The sequence below is a fragment of the Leptinotarsa decemlineata genome, unplaced genomic scaffold, assembly GCF_025532065.1.
Source record: "Leptinotarsa decemlineata unplaced genomic scaffold, Ldec_3_MD MMD2_tig00000010_RagTag_RagTag, whole genome shotgun sequence".
NCBI lineage: Eukaryota > Metazoa > Arthropoda > Insecta > Coleoptera > Chrysomelidae > Leptinotarsa > Leptinotarsa decemlineata.
This window is the reverse complement of record NW_027412538.1, coordinates 4,742,710-4,763,886: the sequence shown is the minus strand read 5'-3', so window position 1 is coordinate 4,763,886 and position 21,177 is coordinate 4,742,710. Positions and strand designations below refer to the sequence as shown.

General features: G+C 36.5%; 1 protein-coding gene across 2 annotated transcripts in view; it reads left to right on the top strand.

Annotated features, from left to right (window-relative positions):
• side (motor axon guidance molcule sidestep) overlaps nucleotides 1–21,177 on the top strand; it is a 249,718-nt gene that overhangs the window by 89,813 nt on the left and 138,728 nt on the right. For both annotated transcript variants that reach the window (XM_074171289.1, XM_074171290.1), the window contains 2 exons: nucleotides 4,282–4,433; nucleotides 14,650–14,794. In XM_074171289.1, coding sequence (XP_074027390.1) covers nucleotides 4,282–4,433; nucleotides 14,650–14,794 — 297 coding nt within the window. The remainder of the gene's footprint in view (nucleotides 1–4,281; nucleotides 4,434–14,649; nucleotides 14,795–21,177) is intronic.

The following is a 21,177-nucleotide window of genomic DNA, read 5'->3' as shown; positions in this document are numbered from 1 at the left end:
GGGTGTATGGTCGTTCATCTGCATTGGATCATAAGAGGCAACGTCCGTATAACGTCCAACTAATAACGTATGCACACTGCAACGAGACGACACAAGACAGAAACACGCCGGGACGGGAATATGACGTGAATTTTATTTTCTCTTTCTATAGTTTCTTATAGGGGGCGCACACTAAGGCAGACAACACAGAAGGTGTGTTCTAGTTCTACGAAATTCAGGTTCTAGGGCGTCAGGATCATGCGCAGTTGATATAAAACGTTCTGGTTTATTGAGGATAATTTCGGACTGATGAATCTTCTGTTCTGTTTGCGACTGCGAAATGATCCTGAACTGTTTTGAACCGTCCCGAATCGTTCTTGCTCTCGAAGCTGAAATGTTAAGAACTGTTCTCATTGCTCATGCGCATTCATGTGGAAATTTGTTTGGGCAATTTGCTAGGATGTTTTTTCAATTATTTGATTTGAATAATTGATGATTGAGGGTAGAAAACATTTGAACTGACTATAAGGATACGCCACATAGCAAATTAAACATTATCAATAGTATTTTCTCGTCTTCATCTCTTCATATATTCGATAGGTGGCTCAGTGATCTCCTCAAAAGCGTTCTGGTTCAAACAAGTGTCCGAGACTATTTCGAACTGTTTGAGATTTTTTTTGTCCGCATCATGTCTTGCGCAGTTTCCAGTTTCGGATGTTTGAACCAGAAAAAACCTAGAGGCACATGCCAGGATGGACCAGGCACATGCCGTGTTGTCGTCGCTCGAAGGCCACGACCTGGATGGGATGCACAGGACGACGCACAGGATGGGAAAATGCTAGAACAGAAACTTGACCTGAAGTTTTTCTTCTTTTTCTATGATTCTTTATGAAAGTGGGCATCGCGCTTAGGTAGGCAACGGAAAGGCACATACCAGGACGGGACAGACAGATGCGTTACTGTCGTCGCTCGAATGCCACGACCTGTCATGTTCCCGTCCTGTCGCAGTGTGCGTTAGACTTGATGACTTCTGCACACTGCGACAGGAATGCACAGGATGGGAAAATGCTAGAACAGAAACATGACGTGAAGTTTTTCTTCTCTTTTCATGATTTCTTATGAAAGTGGGTATCGCGCTAAGGTAGGCAACGGTAAGGTACATGCCAGGACGGGACAGGCAGATGCGTTGCTGTCGACGCTCGAAGGCCACGACCTGTCATGTTTCCTTTCTGTCGCAGTGTGCGTTAGACTTGATGACTCCTGCACACTGCGACAGGATGGCACAGTATGGGAAAATGTTAGAACGGAAATATGACGTGAAGTTTTTCTTCTCTTTCTATGATTCCTTATGGAAGTCGGTATCGCGCTTAGGTAGGCAATGGAAAGGCACATGTCAGGATGGGATAGGCAGATGCGTTGCTCTCGTCGCGTGAAGGCCACGACCTGTCATGTTCCCGTCCTGTCGCAGTGTGCGTTAGACTTGATGAGATCTCCACAGGATGGCACAGGATGGGAATATGCTAGAACGGAAACATGACGTGAAGTTTTTCTTCTCTTTCTATGCTTCCTTATGGAAGTGAGAAACGCGCTAAGGTAGGCAACGTATAAGCACATGTCAGGATGTTGTCGTCTCTCGAAAGCCACGTGCCGTCATGTTCCAGTTTTGTGCCATCCTGTTGCAATGTGCGTTAGACTTAATGGCGTCTACACACTGCCACAGGAAGGCACAGGATGGGAACATGACGTAAAGTTCCGTTACTCTTTTTCTATAGTTCCTTTTGGGGATGCCCACTAAGGCAGGCAACGGACAGGCACAGGCCAGAACTCGGCCAGGCAGATGATGTGCTGTCGTCGCTCGAAGGATACGTCTCGTCATGTTCCCGTTCTGTCGCAATGTGCGTTAGACTTAATGACGTCTGCACACTGCCACAGAACGGCACAGGATGGGAACATGCTACGACGGAAACATGACGTGAAGTTTCTTTTTTTTATCTATCGTTCCTTATGGAAAAGGGGAACGCGTCAAAGCAGGCAACGGACAGGCACATGCCAGCACGGGTTGGGCAGATTCCTTGGTCACGTTCCGTCATATTCTCGTTCTGTACCATCCTGTTGCAATTTGCGTTATACATAATGGTGCATACACACTGCGACAAAACAGCGCAGGATGGGAACATGATGTGGAAGTTTTCTTTCTATAGTTCCTTATAGGGGGTGCCTACTAAGGCAGACAACGGACAGGCACATACCAGGACGAGAAGAGGACGGGCCAAGCAGATGCCGTCCTCCCTTACCTCAAAAGCCGCGTCCCGTCATGTTTCTTGCCTGTTCGTTAGCCTCAAACGCATAATTTTCAGCGCGTTGAAATGTTGTACTTCCGGATGCACCAAGTCTTAGACTGGGAGCAAACGTGTATTATAATAATGCTCGCATGAGTCTCGTTGAAACTGGCACTGAAGCACTCAAACGTCGATGTACATTATACTACATTAGAAGCATTCAATGTATGACGACGATGTTACTATTTTATTACCCCTCTTCAAAATATTTACCTGTTTACAGGGTGATTTCCCAACCTCAGTAATAAGAAGAAATCCAGAAACGAGTACGTTTTCTCAAATACCAGTACTGCAACACTCTCCTAGACACGCATTTCACCAAACAAGTTGGCGTTTCCGGGAGATGAAGGTTAGGTTAGGTCCAAAGTGAGTGGATCTATTCGACCCTCCACCGCAACCCGCAAAGGTTCATTGTCGCTCATACCTATTCACACGCCACCAAATAAACCCAGCTTCTTAACGAAGCCGATTAGTTTGTATGGTGGATGGTCTTTCAGGTCAGATGGCAGGAGTACGGCTCTACCGAACTCTAAAAATCACTGTCTTTCGACAGTCCGAGTATCTGCATGTAATGATGATTCAGATAACAGTGACCTTTCAGACATGGTAGTTCATCTCTACTTAGTCCAACAACTGTTTGGTATCAAGTTTCGAAGGGTGAATAAACGCTTTGGAGTGAGCCAATACTGGAAGTCCATAAATCTTCTTGCCATCCATGTATTCAATGTTTGTTTAGCAAAGCCTAAAGCGATGCCAATGACAGGTTCTGGTTCGATGAAGCTGCAGCACCCTCCTTTGCGAGGGAGTCAGCAGCCCCATTGCCTTCCAGGCCAGTATGGCCAGGTATCTAGACCAGAGACAATCTGTTGAGTCTTCCTATTGAGATAGTCGCTTTTGGCAATTCGTTACCAATTTAGACGTTGATTGGTAGCAGCCAAGAGCTTCCAACGCTGCTTGACTGTCCAAGAGGATATATTTATTGACTTGTGTTCAGGTCCATGAAATTGTGAGCGGAAAGATTGAAAGAATCTCCCCGCTCACAATTCAATATCGTGAATTTCCAACTGAAATACAGTCACTTTCGTTCCTAGGCAGGTTGATATCTCTGTCCTGGGTCTGCGACTGGAAACACCTGCACCAGAACCGGTAGGTGTTTTTGATCCATCTGTGAAATAGCAACTATCTGCTCTCAATATTCCCCTCTTCCGGAGAATTCAGTCCTCTCTACTCTGGAACAGTAGTTTATAAAGCAGTTCGTAGTTGACAGTTGGAGGCATAAAGTCAGAGGTCATTTCCAGAATGCTGAAACTTCCAGTGTCAACAAATATATAGTTTGTTGCAGTCTGCATTAAATTGATTTGTGCAATTGGCAATGTGCACAAGTCTATATGCAGTCCATCTAGCCTCTTTCTCCAGAAAAATGTAGAGAGGAGGTAGATCTGGAAGAGATGAACTTAACTGATTCTTGACTTTGTAATTGGTCAATATTCATATCTGAAATATATAACTGAAGCGGTTCATGATAATCAATTTCTGTGTGGACTGATGTATTGTTGTTATTGTATTTCAGTGACGCGCCGCACGTCTACATACTGACCATTGAGAGTATCACGAACGGACTTTTTTGAAAACCATTTTCAATTTTGCAACTAGATGATCATTCACGTTGGCTCATTCATTAGAGACAATGTATTTCAACAACGAAATTATTAATACGCTGCAAATCATGCATTGAGATGGTCGTTGTTGATATGCATTGTCTCTTATAAACCAACGCATATATAAGAGACGGTGTATTTTAACAAGAACCGTCTCAACGCATAATTTATAGGGCGTTGGATTGTACGCCCTCCTGCTTCGTGCCTCAAAATTCCCTAATTCCCTAAGTTTCAAAATAAATAATGAATATTCATCATACTTTTGTGTATTACCACTGATCACCAATCACTCTTCTTCTTTTCAGTGAAACCGAACAAAGTGAAGATTGTGAGCCCAAATGATTTAATAAGTGTTAGAAAGTCGCAAAACATCAGATGTGAAACTTCCGGATCTTATCCACCTGCCAAACTAACATGGTTACTTGATGGGAGGGCCATTAGGAATGCAGATGTTACGGTGAGTTGAAGATATATTGTGGTTTTGACGCGCTTGAGTAGAATGATAGTATGTTGAGAGAAAGGGAAGCCTGACAGACTGGCGCTGTAAGGCATCAGGTAACGAAGCGGTTCACCCTCACATAAGAAGTTATCACCTCAAAACTTGAACATAAACAAGTTTTTTAACGTGTCTTTCATCTTCCATATTTTCGATTGTTCAAAATCACCATGTTCTTGAAAATTCATAGAAAAACCCACAGAAATTTTTGAAATCGAAAATTTCACTATCATGATTATTTAAAAAAATATTACTTCAAGCTTCATAATTTCTACAGGTCCACTATTATTGCTCATCCTCTGAGATGCGTGAGAGGAAGTATAAAAGACGTACTGTGTGACAGTACGTCCAGTACCAGTACGTGACAGTATACCCGAAATTAATGTCGCATCACTTGAGTATTATATTCAATAGTCGAGGTATATTCAATACAAACTATCCTACTTTGTTAAGTTCCATCCTTTCTGAAGCTTCATCAGTTTCATCCATCAATAAGCAAAGCTTATTGAAAAATGGAATTTTCAACGGGTGATGATCGACTGTATTGTCAAACATGCGCCAAACTAACTGACTGTTATAAGGAAACAAGTATATCTGAGGCACCAGTCAATCTAATAATAACACCGATGATCTTCAAACAAGACTCAACCTCTAACGGAAACAAGAAACTCTTTGGAAGGTTCGAAATAGATGAACATTCCAATCTAGCAGCCCACTATTATAATATTCATGCAGTCATTGTTCACTGTGGTTCTGGCGTAGAATTTGGTCATTATTACACCTTGGTCAAAGACGAAACGGACTGGTTTAAGTTTGACGATAGTCGTGTCACGAAGTGTTCTGGCGATGCATTGAATTTATTGGAGCCTCTGGAGACACCCTACATTTTGTTTTATACGAGAGAGGACATTGTTACGTCAAGATCTTCAGATGATGTGGTGCTGCAGGTTTTTCCGGGTTTTCCTGCAGCTGAAAAAGCAAATGCGCCACTGGAATCAATGAAGTCGCCCCGGAGCGCCAATTGATTTTTATTGTTGTTTTTATTTTATTTTTATCGTTGTTTTGATAAAAGGTAACATAAATGAATAAATTAAAAATTCGATTATTATTTTCCCAACAATTTTATTTTTTGTTTTATTGAAACATAAACTTCCTCAGATAGTTCACCACACTCACACTGGTCCCATTTTGGGTTTTTCCAATTAATTTCGAACTAGCCCAACGAGATTCATGTCTGAATAGTATAAAAAGTTATACTTTATTACCTTTCCATTGAATTTCTTCTATTATGTAGCTTATAATGTACACCTCCACCTCGTAATCTTTTTATATGTCCGCTATTCTAAACAATGTTTTGAAGAATTTTCCATAATTTTTCATTATTCAGTACAGGAAACAGCAAGTGACCTATACTACATGCACCATGAGAAGTGCTCCTATAGATTCTTGTAAAACTTCTGAAGTATGGTCATTCTCTCTGTCGAAGTATGATGAAAAAAATGAACAACTTCATCTATTTACATTATAGGACATTTCTTCTTTCTTGTATCTGATAGATTTCCCCAAAAAGTCTACTTGAATCAGCTACATGGGCTGATCTTTAGTATTACTAGTTCATTATAAAATAGTACGTTTTATTGCTTCATGCGAATATTCTATAAAACTTTGGCAGACAATTTCTTTAACGAGTCTTTGATGAACTGAGAAGTTCTCGTGAAGTTTTTCGTGAAGTTCTGTCCGTCAGAAACTATCAACTTTTCAGTTTATTCATTTTCATATATTTGATGATTGTTCCTTTCAATAAGTTTCACTTTTTTCTTCATTCGTTGAATATTGCGATGCAATTTTTTGCTGCAAATAAAAGGGCTAGAGCTTTCTTCTCTATTTTGCCATACTTCTGATACATTTCTGTCAAATATCTGAGAGCGTGATAGATTGTTTTTCTTTAATCGTCTTTCAATTTATGGAAAAAAGAACAATGCAATGCAAATCTTTGAAGCCTTTGTGGCTACCACAATAAAAAAAACCCGATTGAAATGTGTCCTGAAAAGATGTTAGTGCGTTTTTATACGTTCATTCTATAGCGACACATGTATTGCGGTTTTGTAAAGTATTCAGTGAAACTTTCACAACTTTGATAACTTGAATAAGTTATAGATTTTCACCAGTTTTGGCCAATTCAATAACATACATGGGAGTATTTCTTTAACTCTCCTGAATGACATTCTTGATTCCATTTCTATTTTGTATTTTTCTTGAGAAGTCGATTTATTGGTTCTTCGTATTTCGTGCATTCGTACAAATATCATGCGATGTAGTAATATGAACTACTGATTGAATCCTGGCTGGATCGGGTTTTGATGTTGATCATGTCATGTTTTGAATATTTAATTTCAGAAAGAGAAAACTAGTTTTCTGGATATCAAAGTGGAATCCACGATCTCAAATTTTGTGCGAGACATTTGTCAGGTTTTCATTGTTGCTCGAAATCATGTCATCGATGTTTGCTGCTCTATTTTCCAATCCTGATGTCATAGTTTTCATGATTTATTGAAATATTGAATGCGAAATTTTCATTCCGAACGGAAGTCGATTGTATGTGGAAATTCATTTATGGGTATTGATTGTCGGTAATTTTCATGAACCTCGACTCAAAAAAATGCTTGCGATTAATTTTTTTGCTGCATACTATGGAATTATCTAGTCCCGAAGTTGAAATTGGACACTAATGAGGTTGAAGCGGATTGTTCACACCTTTTGAACCCCAAACCTCAACAAATTTTGTCATCAGGCGTTGCAGAGAAATAACTCCCGAGATTCTCCACCATGTGAGGACGGCAATGGTAGCTCGTTTGTAGCATTGTATGGATGTTGGTGAAAATGTTTTTGAACATTTACTATACATTTTTTTTTCATTGTTCAGTCATCAGATTTTGATTCAAGAATCAAAAAAAAATTTTTTTTCTGATTTATTGCTTTCGTATATGTCTCTAGAACGAATATGTTGAAATGTGTCCCCCTGTATACTATTGTTGAGGTATTTTTTTATTTCTCCTGAAAATCATTGTTTCAGAAGTTATTCAGGGAGGCTCGTTTTCAACTCAAATAATTTTTAGCTCCCGAACTATAAGCTTCAGAAATCTGATCATCATGGAGCATCTGATAATGCGAAACAATATAGGGTGATTCATTTGAAAAGAAATGGTGACTTGCTCCGGGGGTGCGATAGGAGAAGTAACATCAAATGTGAATATGTCAAAATGTATCTCCCTGTATACTGTAGTTGACGTTTTTTTATTTTTCCTGCGAATCATCGTACCAAAAGTTATTCAGGGTGGGTCGTTTTGAATACTGCTCATTCGAAGTAATCAACTTTTTCAATGATATGTAACGATGCATCTGCTACTGGATTAGATACTGATTTGATCTCCACTAATGCGTGCAGTACTGAGTTTTCTTTTGTATAAAGTCAAAGGTTTCTGTTAAAATCATCAGAAAATCATTCTTGAAGTTAATATAGGAATGGCGTCAATGTTGTGGTTAGTTTCCAGGTTTTGCCTTGGTTTTCTTTGATTACAATCTCCAAACGTTTCAACTGCAACTGCGGCAGGCATCTTACTGAAGACTACGTCAAAAACCCGATATCCAACCAAATCATTTTTGAAGTTGTTGGATATTCTGTACTTCTTTCTTGGAAATTCCAATATCTAACAACGAAGTGACTTCATAAATAGAACTAAGGGAAATATCTCACTCACCGAACTTCGTCATTCAGTTGATATCGCATCCAAACTCTAAGATTAGTGCGGGTTGTCGACTACTTGCATATTCGCCAATGTTTTTAGTTGAACTACATCATAGTTTCTCCAATTTCAATGATATGCAGATGAGTGATGCTATATCTACTTCAAACTTCCCTGGAATGCTTTCATTTGACATTTCATAGCGGTAATGTTCGGCTAAGAAAGTCACTAGAGAAATCAAATCCTTTTTTACATATAGTCAGTGGGCATACTTGAAGACTGGCTATGAATCATATCATCTGAAGGAACAGTTCGTTCAGGCAAGTCTCAACTCCCTATACTGTAGATGATGACACCTATCAGAAAACAATGACTCCCTTGGCTGATACAACGGAGGGCATTGAGTTATATCCGACAGGTGTCAGTGAAGGATTCTTCACTGATGGTTTTTCCTGCATACACTATTGGCGATACAACTGCCGCAATAGATTTTCAATTATTGGAACACATTTGGAGACCGGTTTCGGGCTGTTTGGCCACTCGTCAGTGCAAGGTGGGGTCTATCATCAACATAAAGTCGATGATTTCCGATAATTGAAAATCGAAACCCTTCACAGTATTATTTCTCGAACTGGACTGAAACGGACAACAATCAACAGGTTTGTCATCACCTCATCTGCCTGTGGAAGAGGTAACCAACTAGTCTAATCAGCAATTTCAAAAACATGAAAAATAGAGATAAAGGTCCTTAAAATATGAGCGATAAAATAAGATTTAAAAAAAATATTCAGTTTTTCGTTAATAACTCAAAAAATATTATTATTTAAGCAATTTTTAAAAAAGATCGTTGAATATGAGAAAATTTTCGATAAAAAAGTTTCGACTCCCGAAACTCTATCTCCATTATTTATAATTTTAGTTTAACGTTGAAAATAGGGTTCCGCGCGGCTGTTACGGCATGCGCACGCTGCCGCTAGAGAGAGTTTATCAAAAGGAATGATTTTTTATTAACATAAAAATTTGAAATAACTGTAGTATCAATTGATATTTAGCCATGTCTATATTCACATTGTACAATGGCAGTTATTGACATAGGATTTGTTTAAAAAATTCAATATTTTTGAAAACATTTTTGTTTGCTAATTTGTTATCTAGAGATAATCATGATTAAAATAAAAAATTTCTTAATTTAAATTTTTTATTGTTTGAAATCAATTTTTTTATATTTCGTTTGTTTGAATGATTAGTTAAGGAAAAATTTCATATTTGAAAATCATAATTTACACTTCTGAATAATTTGACAAAAAACTATTTTCTTTATTCATCATTTAATTGTTTATTAGTTTAACAATTTGTTATAAACAAATATTGACCAACGTTATATTTGTTATAGCTATATATGAAAAAGTGCCATAAAAAATTATATAATTTTTCATGGCACTTTTTTATATATAGCTGTTTTTATAAATTTTTTCTGGTTCAGAAAAGAAATATAACGTTGGTCAATATTTGTTTATAACAAATTGTTAAACTAATAAACAATTAAATAATGAATAAAGCAACTTTTTTTGCGAAACTATTCAAAAGTGTAAATTATGATTTTCGGAAACAAAATTATTTCTTAACTGATTATTTAAACGATCGAAATATAAAAAAATCGATTTTAAACAATTAAAAATTAAAATTGAGAAATTTTAATTTTTAATCTCTAGAGAACGAAATAGCGAAAAATTTTTTTTCAAAAATATTGAATGTCTCTGTTCAAAACAATTCAATAAACAAATTACGTAAAAAACTCATATCTTATGTTAATAACTGCCATTGTTCAATGTGGAAACAGACATAGCTATATATCGATTGAAAATTATCAACAATTTTTAGATAATTCATTTTGCTATAGTTATAAAAAACCATAATTAAAAAATTTTAATTTTCATGAACTTTTATCGCAGGATCGTAGGGAGTATATATATATATATATATATATATATATATATATATATATATATATATATATATATATATATATATATATATATAGATTGGGAAAAGATTTGTTAGTTAACAATTGAATAATTTTTGAAAAACGGTGAGGAGACTTTTTTCTACGGTACTCGATTCATTCAAGTGTTAACAAGATACTAGATTTTTTTTCAAATTCTTGAAATGACATTTCATGTTATAAAAAATTATTTCTTTTAATAAACTCTCTTTAGGGGAAGCACGCGCTTGCCGTGACATCCGCGCGGAACCCTATTTGTAACGTGAAATTAAAATTATAAATAATGGAGATAGAGTTTCGAGAGTCGAGACTTTTTTATTGAAAATTTCCTTTTCTTTAACGAGCTTTTTTCAAAATTGCTCAAATATTATTATTTTTTGAGTTATTATTAAAAAACCAAATACCATTTCTTTAAATCTTATTTTGTTAATAACAATTGCAATTTTTTACCTGCACCAAAATCTTTCGAAAACATTTTTTAGAGGTGATTTTGAATTGAATGAGCTTTCATTCATAGTTTTAGGACCTTTATCTCTATTTTTCATGTTCTTGAACTCGTTAATTAGATTCGCATATCTCGTATAAGGAAAGAAAACTTTCCATATATAGTTTCTGCACTGTCGGATATGAATTAACGCCCTTAGTGGTGTTAGCCAGGAGAGTAGTTGTCTTCTGATAAGTGCCAATCCATTAACATACAGTGTTGGGAGTTGAGACTGGCCTGAAAGAATTGTTCCTTCAGATGATTTAAATTTATTTTTGTTTGAATATGGTTTCCCCATTTCCTAATGTTGCAGTAATCTCATTTTTCTTCTGTTGTTTGCAATTATGACATGTGCGACTACAGAGAGTAGGTACAATTGTTTGAATGATGCATCCGACTACAGAACCATTATAGTGTTTTCGGTAAATCTTCATTTACGTGTGAACTCAATGAAAATTCTGACTTTTCTTTGTCGATGAGAACTGGTCGTTCTGAGGAACTTCATTCATGACTGATGTTGCATCATCGCTGTATCGTTCTCGATGTTTGGTATGTGTTGACATTCGAGGATGGATTACTGCAGATTCTGAATTTGGTTCTGACATCTGAATCGTTACCGGATTGAAGACCGCACAGGAAGATTGAACATTCAAATTGATTCGCTCTAATCTTTCTGATATTAAAATTTTCACAGGAATCGTCATATCATCGTATGTGACGTAAACTTTTCCGGTACTTGACGACTTCTTCCAAACATTTTAGTGAAATTAGACACTTCATCTCAGAAATTTCTAGATTTTGGTTCAGTCAGCAGATAGGGACTGACTTACTGCTGATGAACCTGAATGCCTAACTTTTTTAGAAGTGTCCTGACCTTGGCTGAATCTGTAAGCTTCATTGCATTTCCAGTAAATGAACTTCGAAATCTTTCGAACTATACTTCGAATGTTGAGTTTCTTCATTAAACGTAGTAGAACTCAGTTATACTGTTGCTCTCTACTTGGAAAGTTCGGCAAAAAATGTAGAAAAATTCTTTTTGCTGCTTGATTAGCTGATGTCGCTGAAGTTGAGCTCAGGCTTGTTGAGTTTTCAGAAACTGATTGACTCTTTAATAGTTCTGACAACTTCATTCATTGAATTTTAACAATGATCTTTGGATATTTTGTTACTTAAAGTCTTCTTTCAATACTGGAACTTGACAAATAACATCTCAGTTCTCAGGGTCGCCAACACAAAATAACAGTTTTCGATTTTCTTTACCGAATTGTACTAATACGAGTTGAACATCACACCGCTCAAGTTGAATTCCTGATAGTTCTGTTACTCTGCTCATTCAAACACTGAGGATCAAGCTAGAGTGATCGACCAAGATATGCTGATAAAAATTCGTCAAATCTGAGTACCTCAAATTCATTTTCCAGAATTTCGCTATAGAGATTGAAAGATTTTATTTTCCAGACTCATCAAAAAATGGAGAACATCAGTTTTGAATGTTTTGATGTTACTGTTTTCAACTGTTCTGAATATAATTTGCATTTTAATTTGCATATTGAGCTTAGCTGCAAATCATCACAATGATTATTTCAATTACATGTATAGATTTGGCATACTTGAATAAAATATGAAGATGTTCTGAAGATGGAATCTTTCAGTACCCCCTGACTCATTTTATCTTCCGCACGAATATTCCTTTACTTTCCCTACTTTCATTTCCAATTTTTCAAATCTAGGTATTCTCTATGATTCAGTTCATTGTCAGAAAAAAAAATTGTGTTTTCTGAATTATGGTTGAATGAGAAGTCTGTATTATCATTTGTTATGCCAATGAAAATTGTTGTAACTAGTTATCTTGATAATGAATCATGCATACAGAATATTTGTCATACATTCTGAAGTGAAGATTGGAATTAACATAAATTATCTTTAATTCCTAATCATCATTTGATCTCTAGATTATGTTAGGTTAGGTCCAAAGTGAGTGGGTCTATTCGGCCCTACATCGCAATCCGCACGGGTTTATTGTAGCTCACACCTTTTCACACTTGACCAAATAAACCCAGCTTCTTAACTAAGCCGATTAGTTTGTATCATGAGTGATCTTTCAGGTCAGATGGTGAGAGTACGGCTCTACCGAACTACAAACTATAAAAATCTGATTTAGTGCCTAGCGGGCCGACACAAAGTATTTGCTCTGCTGTTTCATTATAAACAGAGGCGACACACACTGTCTTTAGACAGTACGAATCTCTGCATATGATGAATAAGAAGGCCTGTCAGACTTCGTAGTTCATCTCTACTGTAGTTCAATAACTGTATGGTATCAAGCGTCGAAGGGCGACTAAACGCCTTTGAGTGCGCCAATCCTGGAAGATTCTGCTAGAAGCCCATAAATTGTTTTGCTATCCAGGTGTTCAGTCGTTGTTTGACAAAGCCTAAAGCGATACCAATGACAGGTTCTAGTCCGATGAAGCTGCTTGCAGCATCCCGCTTTGCAAGGGAGTCAGCAGGCTCATTGTCTTCCAGGCAAGTATTGCCAGGAATCGAGACCAGGGATAATCTCTGTTAAGTTTTTTCATTGAGGAGATCCGTTTTTGGCAATTTGCTACCAATTTAGACGTTGCTTGGTAGGAGCCAAGAGCTTTCAACGCCACTTGACTATCCAAGAATATCTTTGTTGACTTGTGTATGAGTTTGAATTCTTCCAATCCCTCCGCACACAATTAAATAGCTTTAATTTTCGTTTGAAATACTTTCGTAGAGGTTCCTTGACAAGTTGATATCTCTGTCCTGGGTCTGCTACTGAAAACACCTGCACAGGAACCGGAAGATTTTTTTGATCCATCTGTGAATCAACAGATATCTGCTCTTGATATTGCCTTCTCCGGAGGATGTAGTCCTCTTTACTCGGGAACAGTACTTCATAAGGAAGTTCGTAGTTGACGGTTGGAGGCATGAAGTCAGAGGTCATTTCCAGAATGCTGTGACTTCCATTATCAACCAACAATCTATTTTACTCTGCATTTAATTCATTTGTGCAATTGGCAATGTGCACAAGTCTATATGCAGTCCATCTAGCCTCTCTCTCCAGAAGAATATGGAGGGGAGGTAGATCTCTATGTCTAGTGTGAATATTCTTTCATTGCTGAACTCATTTTCTTTGTCTAGGAATAAACAAAGTTATGATGTGATTTTTCTAATGACCCATTGGTTGAATTAAATGATTGTTACTTTTTTTATTTATCTCCACATCTTTGTGAAGAGTACCCATACATGGAAATATATTGCTTTCTTGCTTCCTTCACAAGATTTCCGCATTAATTTGTATGAAATTGAATTAGAAGAAAGCCAAAATCTCTTTCCCATGATTTATCTCTCTTAAAAAAATATACCTATTCAAAAGAATGTCATGAACTGTGACTGTAGTTTGGTATTTTCGATTCAGTCAGGAAGAGACATTCCATTCGATACTGAAATGACTGCTCGATAATCTTGATTAGTTTTTGATATGTGACAAATTGTAAAATATCACATTCAATAAAGAATACTTGAGAGTAATTTCGAGCTCAAAATCTATCTGATTGTTTATATTATTCCATTATATATAACTTTTCAAACCATTCAGATTCGTTTTCGATAATCTGAAAGTTTCAGAATCGATTTTATCTTATTCTCCCGAATAAGTCCAATGAAAATAATAAACAATAATATTTTTCTGTCTTCAGGGGTGTCAATTCGCCTTGATCAAGTTTCGAAAGACTCAGCTTGATGCATATTATATTATGAGAAAATAGTTGGAACCAAATCGTTATTTATTATTCCCTACACATTTTCTACATAATTGAAATACGTTTACCACTCACTCAATGCACAATCGAATATTTCCGAAAACAATTTTCAGAGCTATGCAATTGCTAACAATCTCTTTATTATGATTACTTGTTCCCTAAGGAAGAAGAAACCGAAACTTTCACGGGAAGTATTTTGTCCCTTAATGTGGCAGCAGAAGACGACGGCAAGGATCTCGTCTGTCGAGCGGACAATCCACGATTTCCCGGGGGATACGCCGAGGATAGAAGACAAATACATGTTGCTTGTAAGTTTTTCCATCTTTTTTATATTTGTTAGCCATCAAGCCTTCAAGGATCGGTAACGAGGTGAATGGAATTAAGGAATTCTGTCCGAGTTTTCAGTGAATCCAATTTTTATTGATTTTTCAAATAAATTATTATAAGTTCTCTGAAATTCAGCCAAGGAAACAGATGATTGCCATTTTACATGGCATCATCAAATCATTGGTGTAGGGGGAAATTAACATTGAGAATAACGAAGGTATAGTCTATGCCATTGTCAATTCGAATGGCATAAAAACTAAATACCGAACGTCGGCAGTCTCTTTGTATGGCATGGGCGGCGTGGTATAATTCACGAGTTCCAATCATTATTTTTATGTGGGAGGTTTTATATGGTATTAACAAGTAAATTTATCACACCCGGTACCTTAGTCTTTCATTCAGCTATTCGGGTTGACGTCATTTAGACTATATATTTTATTGAGACATATATTTTCGATAATAAAATAGTTTGAATAGGAACTAGACCCGAGTCAAATGAAATACTAGTATTTTTTTTTAGACTGTTCGAAGCAGTTGTTTACCGGGAAACTACTGTATAAAAAAACCGAATGAGAAACGAGACAGAATATAAGATATATGATTCCATAAGATGAAATATATAATTGATTTTTTTAAATACTCGAAATGATAATTATTTTTTGAGTAACAAATAACTTTCATGTAAAAATATTCGTCTATTTCCTATTTGTAATTGAACATGAATTAATAAAACTTTCTTGTTCCCACTGTTTTTATTCATCAATCAAAATACATATTTCCATTGCTTCAAAAAGTATGAATTCTCAAAATCTAATATGAGACATATTCCCGATGTTCTATGAAAGATGAAATATTCCAATCATGAACTAGGAATATTTGACATCCTATATATGACATACATCATCAAGACGATGGCCAAATACGTACATGATCAATAAGTCATCCTATTATGAACGAAATTTTTCAGAACTATTTTGGTCTATTCTGATTCATTACGAAAATCATATCACCGGTATTTTGCGAACCCAATATTACAATATTATACCGATCAGGTACGTATATTCCTTGCGTACTCCATATATGAACCAGTATTATTTGTAAGAGATTAATTTCAGATGAAACTATAGGAACAAAAAAAGGAAGAATATTTTGAAGATAATTTGCTGTAAAGGGTTCAGAGAACATAACGAAACATTTCCTCAAAGTATTTTCTTAACGAATATAGTAGTAGTAGTTTTTGCTGATAATGCATCATAACCCTGCTGATACAGAATCGATGAACAGAACGAAAACGGTTTAAACAATATTGTATTATAGGGTCTCCCAACAGGGACTTACAAACTTTGACAATTGATAATGGCCATCTTGATGAAGCTACATCTGTCAAATTGATTGTCATTTATTCAGTCTGTTTTTGCCAAATCACCATGTACGGAAATAGCATTTAACAACAAATAATTCAATTGTTTTATCGAAATGGGTTCCAGCAACATACCGCGCGTTTGGCTCATTTTACGGTCGCCATAATCGTTCCTCCGGGAGGACTATTCGCAATGTTGTGGATGAATTTGGTTCAGTAAACGATTGATTAATACCCGCACGTCAATAAAACACAAGATATGCAGAAAACATCGCCGCTGTCTGTGAGAGTGTGTAGGATAATATGAGGCAGTCGATTTCGTGAACTTTGGTGAATAAGCGATTTGGTGAACTTTGGGTCATGATTTGAGCCTTCGCCCGTAAGAAATTCAACTGGCCCAGGAACTGAAGGTAAACGACCATAGACGTATGTTCGCTGAATGGGTTCTGGAGCAATTGACCTTTATTTTCATCAAAAAATAATATTTAGCAATTAGGCCCATTTCTGGGTGACTAGGTACGTAAACAAACAAAATTGTCGAATTTGGGACAATACCAATCCACATGAGATCCCAGCGCATCCAAGTCAATACGGAAAAGTTACTGTTTGATGTGGATTTTGAGCAGTTGGCTTCATCGGTCCATATTTCTTTGAGAACGACATTAGCCAGGTTATCAGTGTTAACAGTCCCCTTCCGGGTTGAGTGCCCTGGGATGAAATCTTCCCCACACGGTTACTCTGTGCAGAACACCCCGTCCCGTCTATCTACCACCACTCTGACTTCAACCTACTGATACTTTAGCAAGATTGACACTTCACCTACTGCGGTCGAAAGCCCGCCTTTTACTTCCTAGTCTAGTATTTTGTTAGATCGTGACTTTACTTAAATATAATTCATTGCATGGGGCCACCAAAAACTTACCGGAGACGAGTGTCTTTAAATTGCAAACAAGTGTTTCTGAGTGACCTGCAATAGAAGTGAGTTTGAAATCTGGTCGAAAGTTTTCATACTTAGCGGAGCCGCCTGATAGCGATTCCCGGAGGTGGTCTCTGATTCTGCTTGGTTGGCCTCTTGTGTTTGTCTCTCTTTTGGAATCTCTTTTCTGTTGAGTGCTTCATGTAGATCGCGCCGACTGTTAATAGCGAGCACCATAGGTCGATGATTATCAACCTATTCTGGCCTGAGTTGATTGATCTTGACTACAGCGACGTGTGGTTTCAACGGAACGGCACCCGCCTACATACTGCCACACTTGCTCCGGCTATGTTATCTCACTTGGAGGTAATGAGGCCACCAAAATTGTACGATTTGACCGTGTTCTTATGGGTTTTTTGAGTCGGAGGTATATGTGAACAGGCCACAAACCACAACGGTTCTCAAAGCCAACATAACCCATATCATCGGTCAAATTCAGCCTGATTTATGCACCAGAACTATGGAAAATTGGACGTTTTGGATGCCTTCCACCCAGAAGCCGTGGCGGACATATGAACGATATTCCACACACAATGGCATCAATAGGTCTTTCAAACGAATGAAAAATTTTCATGATATCTCACACATACTTTATTTCCTTTGGATATAGAGATAGAAACCGCATAATGAAAGCCCCTATAGTAACACATTGTTCAGTCCAAACCAGTGGGATCTATGGGCTGAAAATATCTATTATTTGTGTTAAACAGTCGTGTGATCCAATGTATATCAAATATAAGGTGGTTGCTGGATTATCTTGAGAATCATGCTTCTTCGATACAGACATCAAAACTGACACTTCTATTATCTGAACAAAGTACTAGCGGAAGTGATCAAGGATCTGTGGTCTGCAGGACTGCTGAAAACAAATCCAAAAATACGCTTACCGATACTTGGGACATGTGCTAAGATGCCCAATATTTTCCCAGATATCTTTCGGAAAGTTCACACAAGCATTTGAATAGGATCATTGAGGAGCCTGACAAAACTTGGAGAAAATGGGCAAAAACTTGAGTGACCAGGAAAAGCATGAGGTGTTTGGTCAAATATTTGTAAATGAACAACTCCAAGCTTGTGGACTGTTTTGTTGGTCAGCTACTTCGAAGTGGACACTCATCGGTAACCTACGATCCATTCTGATATTTGTCTTTAGCTATGCCATAAAATATTAATGGAAGTTCACAATGGTTTTCGTAAGAAAAAACTATGGATAGACATCAGAAACCGACATGTTCAAAGTGCAGAAATAAAAGAAAATGTTTAAAATATCTCTTGATCTGCAAATTTTGACGAATTCCAGTAATACATTCAAAAAGATTATCTTCTACTTTTCAAAAATTAACATCAAACAATAACATGTTAACATCAACATCATGAGTAATTAGGAAGAAAACAAAATGGCTACTTGTTGTAATCTCTATGCAGTGTTGAATCACAGTTATTCCTCCAATAGTGGACTTTACACGGTATACTGTGGACACTTGTATAGCAGTATATAGGCACGATTTAAGATTGTCACTAATTTTACCAAAATTCATAGTAAATGAAGCAGTGAACATTCTTTTTTATGGAGAGAAGGACACCAAATCGCATCTTTCAGTTATCCGAAATCAGAGCCAACAACTTAGAAATGATCAATCGTTTTTAAAATTGCATTTTCATTTTCCTTCAGATCAGAAATTTCAGTATTTGATATCTAATACTCAAGAGACAGGAAGTATACAAATTTAAAATTTGTACCTTAATTCATCTCGCAAGAAACAAATTGAAACATTCGAATATAATTTTTGGAATGTTTGGGAATCAACTCAAGTACTCAAGGCATTAACAAAAACTAATTGTTCCAAATATCAAATAAAATATTATATAATGAATTGACGAATTCTTCATTCAAGTGAATAAGTGAATTATTTTCTTTTATTCGTTCAGTTTTTCTATCCTTTTATTGTTCTTTTTCATTCTGATTTTTTTTACGAAATTAATTATAATTTATATTGTATTATTTTGTCTTGTTATTTTTCCATAATATCAATTCAATGATATTTATCCTACTTGAATGAAATTATTTTCTACATTATCACTCACCTCTTGTGACATTATCCATGAATAAATAAAAATTTTATGGATGTATATTTTGGATAATTTGTGGCATTATTCCAAGTGTAAAACTTGATATATTTATGACTATACTGGAAAATGAATTTTCAATTCTCATCAGTCATCAATAACATTCTGAAGTGTCTACAGAAACTCGCATAAAATTTATGTTTAAAACAAACACGAAAGAACAGAACATATTACATCCACCAGTAAAATATTTGTAATATGATCTAAGATACTTTCGAAGTTTTGTTGTCATTTCAACAGGATCATACAAAAAAATACGATTGCATTCTTCAACATTAGTTGCGTTTCATAATGAAACAAACAATTAATGGATAAAAATTAACAACGGTCATAAATATTCAGTGACAGTAAACACAACTTAATTGCATTATTTTCAATTGAGCCGCTGTCTTATAGTGGTATCAAGAGTTATTTATCTATATAATCATGAATGTTACATCCATTTTATAATTGTTGAACGTGTACCTCCTGGAAAAATAATATGCCAATTCTTAGTCTCATTGTCCGATAATGTATTAGACTAGCCACGATAGAACCATGTTGAACAATAAATTAAGAAATATTTCTTCATGGAGCTCTGGACGGGGGGTTCAGAAAATAGGATAGAGATAGTCACTTCAATGATTTCTTTGGAAAAATAGTATCTTATGAAATAACGACTTAATTCAATACTTGTGAAACAATAGTTCACTTGAGAGCCAGTAACTCTCAAGACCACATTATTGAAATTCACTGGGTGGCTGTAGCTTTCTTAATACCTATTATCTTATTGGTGTATGTTCCTCAACTGATTCTCTTCTTGACGTTTCTATCCGAAGGAACTGAGGAAACTAGTTGAGATTATCTGGTAGATGTCACATATCTACCAGCCAATCCAAAAATTTACGCAGTCACCGTATTGTCTTCATTGGGATCTTCTGATCACAAACTCAGTGTTGAGTAAATCACTGATGAACGTTTGGAAGTAATCTAAGCCGCGCAGGGTCTGGCTTTACAGATCTGCTGAGTGGGAGGACCTTCAAAACCATTTTCAAAATTTTCTCTGACTAGATATTTGTTTCAGGTCTAATGATCCATTAAGTTGTGCTTTCGAAGTCAAGCCAGTTATTCTATCATCCATGGATACATATATTCCTTTTTCAATGAAACAAACTTCTAACGAAAAACCTTGGTTCAACAAAGATTGCGAGTAAGCTGTTGCCTCCAAAAATCTTGCCTACCAGCAACTGGGTTTGCTAATGCTCGCAACAGCTGCAAACGCAGAATCAATGAAATCGAAGAACATCAGAATCAGAGAATCAGGGATAAACTGCTTGCCAATTCTAGCGATTCTAGATCCTTTCGGTCGGTAGCTAAAACTGTAAATCAAAACTTTACAAAATCCACAATTCCACCACTGACATGAGCGAATGATTCAATTGCAACAACAACCATAGAAGAACCAAAACTAGCTGAACAATTTGCCTTCCAGTCCACAGTCGATATTCTGGGAAAAATACAACAGCTTGATATCAACAAGGCGTCTGGTCCTGATGGAGTGTCCGTCATCGTACTCAAAAAGTGGGCCAATGGACTCGCGCCAGTATTTAACAGACTCTTCAACCTGTCTCACTAGGAAAGGGTTTTTACTTCTTGTTGGAAGGTGGCTCGCGTTCAGCCTATTCCCAAAAAGGGGTAAAAGTTTTCCAAATAACTATAGAACATGAATATTACTGGAGTTTTTTCCCAACACCAAATCGTTATTTTCAACACCTCGACACGTGTTTTGATCACCAAATGATCATCTTCAAAGAGGAAGATTGAAACTGATCAGTTTTGATCTTCACTAATCAAAAAATGGGGGTGAAATCATGAAGATTGGGGCACACTTGGTACAACAAACTCAACTTTATTGATCATAA